Raw genomic sequence first — 11,705 nt, forward strand, 5'->3', positions numbered from 1 at the left:
ACTCTCAAAGGAAATGTCCTCTGCCCTTTGCATGGTACCATCCTCCTTTTGTAGAGCACCAACTCAAGAGTTCAGGAGTCACTTCAACTTTGGGGCCAAATCCGGAGGAAGTTGCTCACTCCCAGTCTTGTGTCCAGACCAGCTTGGTGGCCATTCCTCCTTTTCTCCTGCCAGCTTCCTTTCCTTTATCTCATACATTTCAGGTGACCTCACTCAAGAGTTCGGCCATGTGTTTCAAAATGGGGACATGCCTGAAGATCAAGGACAGCTATTGCTTCAAGAAATGGCCAGTGGAATATTCCTGGGATGAAGACAGCAAAAGTCCCAGCAGTGAGGAGAACAACAGCAGTGTCAAGAGCTCTCGGCCAGGTGTGGCCACAGCTGTCCAGGATGGAGAGGCGAAGAAGGTCAAAATTAGCATCCTCCACCAAATGAAGCGGGTGTCCGGCGCCTGGATCAGGTACACCTTGGCTCACACTGTCGGCCGCTGGCTGCTTTATCCCGGTTCTGTCTGTCTCTTGAACAAAGTCCCGCTGAAGCTGCTGGTCGACGGGAGGACCCGCCTGATGGAGGGCTTTCATGGCAAGCGGGCCAAGCTGGTGGCTTGCGATGGGAACAAGATTGACACCATGTTTGTGGACCGGCGAGGAAATAACTCTGGGAAGCTGGGAACGCGGTTGGTGATAAGCTGCGAAGGGAACGGCAGCTTTTACGAAGTGGGGTGCTTCATCACCCCCTTGAAGGCTGGGTATTCCGTCCTGGGATGGAACCATCCTGGCTTCGCCAGGAGCTCAGGGAAGCCGTATCCCCAGAATGACGTCAACGCCATGGACGTGGTCATCCAGTACGCCGTACACCGTCTGAATTTCAACCTGGGGGACATTGCTATCTATGGTTACTCCTTGGGGAGCTACACCGCTACCTGGGCTGCCATGGCTTACCCAGAGTTGGGAGCCCTGGTTCTCGATGCCTCCTTTGATAGCTTGCTCCCTTTGGCCGCCAAGATGGTACCTAAGCAGGTGAGGAAGCTGGTGCTCCGGACGATCAACGAGCACTTTAACCTCAACGTGGCGGATATGCTGCAGCACTATCAAGGCCCCGTGCTCCTCATCAGGAGGACTTTTGATGAAATCACCACCACCCAGTTCCACCTGGAGAACCACCTTCCCATAATCCAGACCAACCGCGCCAATGAGCTACTCCTGCAGATCTTAAGGTGCCGTTATCCTAACATCATCTCTGGGGTGGAGGAGGTGGTCCACCAATTGCTCACTGCCGACTGCCCTCGCGTGGAACTCTTCATCTACTACCATTTCTACCGGGTTGATGACAACTGGTGTCTCCATCAACTGAAGACCTATCAGTCCATCCTTGGAAGTAAGGCTGAATTCCCGTGGAAAGTCGGGAGCGACTTAACATCGGCCAGGAAGAAGCACCTGGCTTTGTTCCTGGCCAAGAAACATCTGAAGAACGTGGAGATCACCCATGGGAGAACTTTACCACCGGAAGAATTTGAACTGCCCTGGAAGCTCTAACTAGGCGGGCAGGTGGTGGTTTGATAGCAGAGTAAGACAGAGAAATAAAAAGCTAGGATACATCACTGTCTAGTGTGTAGTGGGGTGCCCCAGGGCTCTGTTCTGGGCCCAGTGCTCTTCAATATCTTCATTAATGATTTGGATGAAGGGATAGATGGGGGAACTCATCAAATTTGCAGACGACACCAAGCTGGCAGGAATAGCCAATACTCCAGAAGATAGGCTTAAGATACAGAAGGATCTGGAGAGACTCGAACACTGGGCACTATCTAACAAAATGAAATTCAATGGTGAAAAAAGTAAGGTTCTACACTTAGGCAGGAAAAATCAAATGCATAGGTATAGTATAGGTGGTACCTTGCTCAATAGTAGTAACTGTGAGAGGGATCTCGGAGTCTTAGTAGACAATCACTTCAATATGAGCCAGCAGTGTGCTGCAGCTGCCAAAAAAGCCAACACAGTGCTAGGCTGCATTAACAGAGGGATAGAATCAAGATCAAGTGAAGTACTAATACCACTTTACAATGCTTTGGTAAGGCCACACCTGGAATACTGCATCCAGTTTTGGTCACCACGATGTAAAAAAGATGTTGAGACTCTAGAAAGAGTACAGAGAAGAGCAACAAAGATGATTAGGGGGCTGGAGGCTAAAACATATAGGGAACGGTTGCTGGAATTGGGTATGTGTAGTTTAACGAAGAGAAGGGTGAGGGGTGACATGATAGCAGTGTTGCAATATCTCAGGGGCTGCCCCAAAGAAGAGGGAGTCAAGCTATTCTCCAAAGCACCTGAAAGCAGGACAAGAAGCAACGGATGGAAACTAGTCAAGGAGAGAAGCAACCTAGAACTAAGGAGAAACTTCCTGACAGTTAGAACAATTAACCAGTGGAACAACCTGCCTCCAGATGTGGTGAATGCTCCAACACTGGAAGTTTTTAAGAAGAGACTGGTCTGCCATTTGTCTGAAATGGTATAAGGTTTCCTGCCTGAGCAGGGGGTTGGACTAGATGACCTCCAAGGTCCCTTCCAACTTTTATTATTATTATTATTATTATTATTATTATTATTATTATTATTATTATTATTATTATTATTATTATTAGTGTTGCTCTGAGATGTTTGTCTAAGGATGAAGAACTTAGGACTCCAAGGTGGACAGGAAGCCAATGTTCTGCTTCTCAGAGAGCTGAGGAATGGACCGGCTGGGTCCACCCAGGAGATTTAACCATGACAGGTAAAGATCTACTGATATCATGCGCACCAAACCTGGTTAACGATAAGCGTGGCTGGTTGGGATAACGGTGGTTTTTGCTTTATGATTCATTATTTTGTCTAAACTCTGTTCTGAACCAGCCCTCTTCTGGCCTTGTAGTAAGGCAAACCCCTATTCAGAAAGAAGAGACTGGAGAGCGTCCAAGGCTAAAAGGCATCTGCCAAGATTTAATTACGCAGTTAACAAAAACACTAGAGCTTGTCTTCTCAAGCGGAAAAGTTGCTTTCAGCAACCAGCCCCTCCCCAAACACTCCTTTTATAGAGAGCTCAGGGCGTGGTCTCCCTGTGCCTCCTCCCGAGGAGTCCCACAGCCTTTCTTTGTTTGTTCCTGCTCGACTGCCTCCTGCGTCGGGCGTCCTTGAACAGGGCCAGCTGTGGGTCATCTTCCTCCGCACTCTCGGGCTCACGCAGCTGAGAAGAGGTCCCCGGCTGAGGGCTCTGCAAAGCCTCCGAACCATCATCAGCCGGTTCGTTTCCCTCCTCCCCCTCGTCTGAGTCATCCGATACATCGGAGCCGACTGTCGGACCCACAGGCTGGCCCTGAGTCACAACAACTCAGCCAATGGAGTCACTTCATAATCAGCTGGAGCACATTGGGAAAATGCAGCTTTAGCACAGCTAGTCCTTGACTTACGACGACAAACGACCCCAACATTTCCGTTGCTAAATGAGACAGTTGTTAAGAGAGTTTTGCTCCGTATTACAACATTTCTTGCCACAGCGGTTAAATGAATCATTGCACTTTTTCACACCTACAACCGTTGCAGCATCTCCATGGTCAGGTGATCAACATTCAAACCTTTGGCAACTGGCATGTACTTAAAGACAGTTGCAGTGTCCTCCCAAGGTCGGGTGGTCCCCTTTTGCGACCTTCAGACAAGCAGAGTCAATGGAGAAGACGATTCACTTAACAACCGTGCCGCTAACTGAACAACTGCAGTGATTCAACTGTGGCAAGGAGAAATGGGGCAAAACTCACTCAGCAACCGTCTCACTTACCAACAGAAATTTTGGGCTCAGTTGTGGTCACAAGTCGGGGACCACCCTTGTAGAGCAAAAACGCTCCTGTTGGAATTTATGAATCGTGCGAAAATACAGGAGCTCTTGAGAAGCGGTTATCATTTCCATGCTCTGAAGCAGACACACCTCATTCGCCTTCTTGAATGCTCTTCATCTTCCTCAGAACTTTGTGGGACAAAAAAACACTCCGCGTGGGAAGCCACCCAAATTCCAGCCGGTCTGAGCCTTGAATTGGTTGCGCTTCCTCTCTCTTTGTTCTTTTTGGGCAATCTTCGTTTGCCTTGTTGCAAAACTAATTGGAGAACTTCCCTGTACAACTTAAGAGTTGTTTATAAATAAAGGAGACTATTTGTTGCCTGGGATGGAAAGTGGGGGGGGTCCTTGGTTGCTCTCTGAGCTGGGTGGCTGGCTTGCAGACGTTTCACGAGTCAAACTAGCTAACATCATTGTTGCTGGTGTTAGTACTGACGCTGTTACCTAGTTTGGTAATGAAGTGTCTGCAAGAAAACCACCCAGCTCAGAGAGCAGCCAAAGACTCCGCACTCCTCTTCCTCCCTCTCCCCTCCTCCTCCTCCTCCTCTCTACAAACCCCACTCCCTTCTAGCACTGATGATGAGTAATTAAACATCTAGTTGAGTAATTAAACATCTACAAGAAAACCACTAAGCTAAGAGAGCACAAAGGACTGTCCTCCTCCTCCTCCTTCTCCTTCTCCTCCTCCTCCTATTCCTCCTATTCCTCCCCTTCTCTCCTCCTCCTCCTCCTCCTCCTTTCCACAAACCCCACTCCCTTCTAGCACTGATGATGTTACCTAGTTGGGTAATTAAACATCTACAAGAAAACCACCAAGCTAAGAGAGCACCAAGGACTTTCCTCCTCCTCCTCCTCCTCCTCCTCCTCCTCCTCCTCCTCCTCCTCCTCCTCCTCCTCCTCCTCCTCCTCCTCCTCCTCTCCATGCCCCATACTCCCCTTTTGATGATGTTACCTAGTTTGGGTAATGAAACATCTACAAGAAAACCACCAAGCTAAGAGAGCACCAAGGACTTTCCTCCTCCTCCTCCTCCTCCTCCTCCTCCTCCTCCTCCTCCTCCTCCTCCTCCTTCTCCTCCTCCTCCTCCTCCTCTCCACGCCCCATACTCCCCTTTTGATGATGTTACCTAGTTTGGGTAATGAAACATCTGCAAGAAAACAACCAAGCTCAGAGAGCCTCAAGGACTCCCACAGTTCTCCTCCTCCTCCTCCTCCTCCTCCTTCTCCTTCTCCTCCTCCTCCTCCTCCTCTCCACGCCCCATACTCCCCTTTTGATGATGTTACCTAGTTTGGGTAATGAAACATCTGCAAGAAAACAACCAAGCTCAGAGAGCCTCAAGGACTCCCACAGTTCTCCTCCTCCTCCTCCTCCTCCTCCTCCTCCTCCTCCTCCTCCTCCTCCTCCCTTCTGTCACTGATGATGTTACCTAGTTGGGTCATGAAACGTCTGCAAGAAAACAGCCAAGCTCAGAGAGCACCAAGGACCCCACAGTCCTATTCCTCCTCCTCCTCCTCCTCCTCCTCCTCTTCCTCCTCCTCAAAAGCCCCACTCTCTTCTAGCACTGATGACGTTCCCTAGTTGGGTCATGAAACGTTTGCAAGAAAACCACCAAGCTTAGTGTTGTTTTCTTAGGGGCGTTTAAAGCAAACGCACACATACACACACACTTGCAAACTAAGGTGGTGAGTGACGGGTTGACCATTGGGACTTGGGAAGCGAGTCACAAGTAACCCCGTGGAATCCCTGGTAACTTCAAAGGGCCGTTAAGTGTCATCATAAGTCAAGGAGTATTTTTATCTCCTAGGCCAGTCCTTTTTCAAACTTGGCAACTTTAAGATGTATGGATTACAACCCCCAGAATTCACCAGCCAGCATATCAAGTTGTCAAGTCTGAAAATCGTTGTGCCAGACACTTAATCCTCATTAATATAGAATATAAACTTCCTTTGCTAATACCCAAACTAAACAGTTCCACAGATGATGGAGAGAGAGAGAGAGAGAGAGAGAGAGAGAGAGAGAGAGAGAGAGAGAGAGAGAGAGAGAGAGAGAGAGAGAGAGAGAGTGTTAAACTTGTCCATTGAAAGCAATTCCTTTGTGAGTTGTATTCCACGGATTGTGTTCTCTCACTTTGGGGCCCACAGCAGCCAGTTGGAGAAGAGCCACTGGTGCTGTACACATAGGGACCATTTTAATAAATTGAATTGAATGTGATGTGATGACATCCTTCTTCAGGATCCATCTTTCAAATTTTAAATTAGCTGGTGTGGTGGAATGTGGTCTGGATCCCCAGGAGGGAGGGGCCGCGTTCCAGAGTAATGAGAGAAAGTGAAGCTTAGATACAGGTAGTCTTTGACTTACAACCATGATTCAGCCCCAAATTTCTGCCGCTAAACGGGACAGTTGTCAAGTGGGTTTTGCCCCCTTTTATGACTTGCCACAGTTGTAAAGTGAATCACCGCACTTAACCCATTTGTGAAGTGACTCCAGCTTCCCCACTGACTTTGCTTGTCAGAGGGTCACACAAGGGGATCACATGACCCTCCCCCCCCGACGACACTGCAACCGTTGTAAATATGAGTCGGTTGCCAAGCATTCAAATTTTGATCAGGTGACCCTGGGGATGCTGCAACGGTCGTTCAGTGTGAAAAAAGGGTCATAGGTTACTTTTTTCAGTGCTGCTGTAACTTCAGTCTGTCACTAAATGAATTGCTGTAAGTCGAGGGCTACCTGAATCTGGTGTGGTGGAATGTAGTCTGGATTCCCAGAAGGGAGGGGCTGCATTCCCAGAGGACCAAGAGACAGTCAAGTTTACATAGCCTGTTGGGAGGAAGCGGTTCGAGGCAGCTCCTCCATAGCAACTCGCTGCACCATCACAGCCCACCACGAGCCGTGGTATCACAGTGGTTAGAATGCAGGCAGGCTAACTCTGCCCACCGCCAGAAGTTCAATTCTCACTGGCTCAGGGTTGACTCAGCCTTCCGAGGTCGGTAAAATGAGGAGCCAGATTGTTGGGGGCAAATAGGCTGACTCTGTAAACCGCTTAGAGAGGGCTGTAAAGCGCTGTGAAGTGGTATATAAGTCTAAGCGTTATTGCTATCTATCTATCTATCTATCTATCTATCTATCTATCTATCTATCTATCTATTCCAATCTATCTATTAGAATGCAGTATTGCAGGCTAACTCTGTCGATTGCCATCAGTTCGATCCTGACCAGCTCAAGGTTGACTCAGCCTTCCAATGTTGGTAAAATGAGGACCCAGAAGGAAAAGGAAGGAAGGAAAGGCCCTGGTGGCGCAGTGGTTAGAAGGCAGCATTGCAGGCTGACTCTGCTCACTGCCAGGAGTTCGATCCAGACCGGCTCACGGTTGACTCAGCCTTCCATCCTTCCGAGATCGGTAAAAGGAGGATCCGGATTGTTGGGGGCAAGAGGCTGACCCTGTAAACTGCTTAGAGAGGGCTGTAAAGCACTGTGAAGCGGTATATAAGGGTTATCGCTAATTCTCAGAGGATATCTTTGCTTATGCAATTAAAGGAAGTCCTCAACTTACATCAATTCACTTAGCGACCGTTCAAAGTTACAATGAGCTGGGAAAAGTGACTTATGACTGTTTTCTACACTTACAACCGCTGGTCAATTGATCAAAATTTGGACGCTTTGCAACTACTTCATATTTATGACAGGTTGCACTGTCCCCGTGGTCACAAGATCCCCTTTTGCCACCTTTTGGCAAGCAAAGTCAACGGGGAAGCCAGATCCACTTAAACAACCATGTTAGTATCTTAAGAACGGCAGTGATTCACTTAAAAACTGTGCCAAGAAAGCTCTTAAAATGGGGCAAAACTCACTTAACAACTGACTCTTTGGCAACAGACGGTTTTGGGCTCATTTGTGGCCGTATGTCAAAGGCTAACTGTACTCTGATTTAGTTTGGCAAGATTCTGTCTATAGGTGAGGAACAATGAAAGGAAATTACTCAGAAGAAATTCTATGCTGTATGTCTGTTTTTGTTCTGGGGGCCTGATGTCTGTCAAGCTAGATCAGGGGTCGGCAACCTTGGCTCTTTTATGACTTGTGGACTTCAACTCCCACAATTCCTGAGCCAGCCACGCTGAGGGGAAAAGGGAGAGGTTTCCAAGCTGAGCCATGCTGGCTCAGGAATTCTGGGAGTTGAAGTCCACGAGTCATAAAAGAGCCAAGGTGGCCTACCCCTCGCCTAGGCCTAGGCCGCTTTATGACTCGTGGACTTCAACTCCCAGAATTCCTGAGCCAGCCATGCTGAGGGGAAAGAGAGATTTCCAAGGTGAGCCATGCTGGCTCAGGAATTCTGGGAGTTGAAGTCCACGAGTCATAAAAGAGCCAAGGTTGCCTACCCCTGGCCTATATATTTCCAAAAAGCAAACTCTTTCCCCCCCCCCCCAGATCTCCTTCCATTCCACTTAGTCCTTCTTTAGTTCTCCAAATATACAACCTCTTTTTTTGCAAGACTTCTAAACTGGTTTTATTGCCAAGCAATTGGGATCGGTGTAAAGGCTGCAGGTCGATCCCCTTTGATCTCTGAATAGGCAACTGGCACCGTCTCACCAGCCCTCCAGCTTCATTTCTTCAACCCTAGAGATCAATGAGAAAGGTACGCCAGGTTGGTGTTTTGCCCAGTGCCAACCCTCCAGGCAGGAGAACAGAATAGCAGAATAAGGGACCTTGGAGGTCTTCTAGTCCAACCCTCTGCTCAAGCAGGAAACCCTATACCATTTCAGACAAATGGCTGTCCAGTCTCTTCTTGAAAACTTCCAGTGTTGGAGCATTCACCGCTTCTGGAGGCAGGTTGTTCCACTGGTTACGGTAATTGTTCTAACTGTCAGGAAGTTTCTCCTTAGTTCTAGGTTGCTTCTCTCCTTGACTAGTTTCCATCCGTTGCTTCTTGTCCTGCCTTCGGGCGCTTTGGAGAACAGACTGACTCCCCTTTTTCTTTGTGGCAGCCCCTCAGATATTGGAAGACGGTTATCATGTCACCTTCTTTTCCTCAAACTAGACATACCCAATTCCAGCAACTGCTCTTCATGTCTTTTAGCCTCCGGTCCCCTGATCATCTTTGTTGCTCTACTCTGCACTCTTTCTAGAGTCTCGACCTCTTTTTTTGCATAGTGACGGATGACCGAAACTGGGTGCAGTATATTCCACGTGTGGCCTTCCCAAGGCCTTGTAAAGCGGTATTAACTCTTCACGAGATCTTGATTCTGTCCCTCTGTAGCCTAGCACTGCATTGGCTTCTTTGGCAGCTGCCGCACACGGCTGGCTCCTATTTAAGGGATTGTCCACTAGGTCTCCGAGATCCCTCTCGAAGTTGCTACAACCGAGACAGGTTCAATTTATTCTATAACTGGAGGACATTCTCCTCCACCACCGTCCATCATTGTCCTGTGGACCTTCTGTCGACAGGACTCATTCAGCCCTGCAGAGGCAGTGGCCCTTGCTTGAATTGGGAGCTGTTTGAGTTCACAAAGGGGGCTGATGTCACCCATTATTACGCTGTTCTTGTGGGAGGGGATGCTGAACCACCCTTGGAGCAGCCTGGGCATGGGTTCAACATGGCCACAGAAGTGTCCTTCTAAAGCCAGCGCCATGCAGCTATGAAGGAAGTGGTCCAGCCAAGAGGATCTTACTTCTGAGACATCAGAAATATCCAGGTGGGGGTCCTTGCCTTGCCCCCCTCCGTGTTTTTTTTAAAATTTATTTTATGCAGCTCCTAGAGAATAAGCATCATCTCCCTATGTGTGTCTTCTGTTTCCCCAAAGCTCTAGCCCGAGTTTTTAAGGCCTATTTTACGGCCAGTTATCACTTTGATTTCGCTAACTGGCCAGTGGAATTTCGATGGGACGAAGCAGGAGGTAGCGGTTTCCCAGCAGCTCACAGCGGCAATGGCAAATCCCGTAGGCACCCGGCCCTCAAGGCTGTGCCAGGAGCCTGTCCCCCAGAACTGGCATTTGAGGTGGGGCCTTATGGACATCGGAGTAGCCAATGGAACCTGATCAGCAGTCTAAAACAGTTGCCCAGTCGAGTTGCCAGCTACATCATGGCTCACTCCTTAGGCCGCTGGTTGCTGTACCCAGGATCGGTCTTCCTTTTGAACCAAGCCCTGCTCCCGATCCTGGCCAAGGGTCAGACTCGTCTCTTGCAAGAGTATAACGGGAGACGGGCGAAGTTGGTAGCCCGGGACGGGAATAAGATCGACACCATGTTTGTGGACAGGAGAAGCAAGTTGAACATCCCCGGAACAGAACGGGGGAACCGCCTCGTGATCTGCTGTGAGGGGAACGTCAGTTTTTATCAGTGGGGCTGCCTGTTCACCCCCTTGAAGACAGGCTACTCTGTGTTGGGATGGAACCACCCTGGCTTTGCCGGAAGCACCGGCCAACCGTACCCGAAGAACGATGCCAATGCGGTGGACGTGGTGATGAGGTACGCCATGCTCCGTCTGGGCTTCCAGGTGGAGGACATTGTGATGTACGGGTGGTCCCTGGGGGGATATTCTGCCACCTGCGCTGCCATGTCCTACCCAACGCTGGGCGCGTTGGTTCTGGATGCCACCTTTGACGATCTGCTCCCCTTGGCTTTGAACGTCATGCCCAAGAGTTGGAATAAGCTGGTGGTCCGGACGGTGAAGGAACACTTCAACCTCAACGTAGGGGAACAGCTGTGCAAGTACTGTGGCCCCGTCTTACTCATTCGTAGGACCAAGGATGAAGTCATCAGCACCTGCCCAGTGGGTCTGGAAGACCAGATAGCCAACCTCCGATGCAACAGGGCCAACGAGCTCCTGATCCAATTGCTGGAGCATCGTTACCCGTGTGTCATGTCCCAGGAAGGACGGGAAGCGGTCCACGACTGGCTGAGAGCCTTCAACGCCAAGCAGGAAGTAGCCCTTTACCGGCGCTACCAAGTGAATGACGATTGGTGCACGAAGGAGCTTCAGAGCTACAAGTCCGGCCTGGGGCTGAAGGACTACTTCCCTTGGCATGTTGGGAAGTACAGCCAGTGCAGGGAGAAGCAACAGTTGGCGGTGTTCTTAGCCAAGAAGCATCTGAAGAACGTGGAGGCCACCCACTGGTCTCTTCTGAAGCCCGATGACTTCCAAATGCCGTGGCGATTATAGCAGGAAGAGGAGAAGGTGGACACTGAATGGAGAAAAGAGGAAGAGACAAGACAAAGAGACATACAAAGAGAAGGTCTTGGAGAATCTGATTGTGTGTCTCTGTTGTCTTTGGGTGATGTGCCCTTTTTTTCCCAAGTAGGGGTCCTTCAGAGCTGCTGGACCGTCCCCATCATCTATGGGCCAGCATAACCTGTGGAGCAGCAGGTCCCCTGCAGAGAATTAGCACGGTGGCCCAATAATCTGGATTAAACAAGGGCAGGGTGGGTGTGAGGAATCACAACAGCCACTCCCAAGCAGCAGCCTGACGATGCCTGGGGCACATATATGTAGTCCTCAACTTACGACTGGTCATAAAATAGGGGCAAATCTCACAACTGTCACTTTTAGCAATGGAAATTTGGGACTCAATTATGGTCATAAGGAACGGACTAACCGTATCTGTTTAAATGTTATTGAAAACATTTACACAGCCGATGTATACACGAAAAGGAAGCCGCGGGGGCTCAGGGATTAAAGATGCGGAAAAGCTGACCGCCGGGGTTTGAGACGTCAGCGCCACGCGACGGGGTGAGCGCCCATCCTCGCCCCAGCTCCTGCCAACCCAGCAATTCGAAAGCCTGCAAATGCGAGAGTAGATAAATAGGTACCACTTCAGAGGGAAGGTAATGGCGCTCTGTGATGTCGTGCTGGCCA

At 49.5% G+C, this 11,705-nt stretch overlaps 2 protein-coding genes across 2 annotated transcripts; both read left to right on the top strand.

The window, feature by feature from the left end:
* Positions 1 to 227: 227 nt before the first annotated feature.
* LOC310639391 (ABHD16B-like) lies at positions 228 to 1,535 on the top strand (the record flags this gene model as incomplete). Its single annotated transcript, XM_083361055.1, has 1 exon — positions 228 to 1,535. One exon carries the CDS (start codon positions 228 to 230, stop codon positions 1,533 to 1,535), a length of 1,308 nt encoding a protein of 435 aa, XP_083217181.1.
* An 8,094-nt stretch (positions 1,536 to 9,629) lies between these two features.
* LOC310637355 (ABHD16B-like) lies at positions 9,630 to 11,012 on the top strand (the record flags this gene model as incomplete). Its single annotated transcript, XM_083357718.1, has 1 exon — positions 9,630 to 11,012. One exon carries the CDS (start codon positions 9,630 to 9,632, stop codon positions 11,010 to 11,012), a length of 1,383 nt encoding a protein of 460 aa, XP_083213844.1.
* Positions 11,013 to 11,705: the final 693 nt, after the last annotated feature.

Source organism: Vipera ursinii, assembly GCF_947247035.1.
Source record: "Vipera ursinii genome assembly, chromosome: 3".
NCBI classification, from domain to species: Eukaryota; Metazoa; Chordata; class Lepidosauria; order Squamata; family Viperidae; genus Vipera; species Vipera ursinii.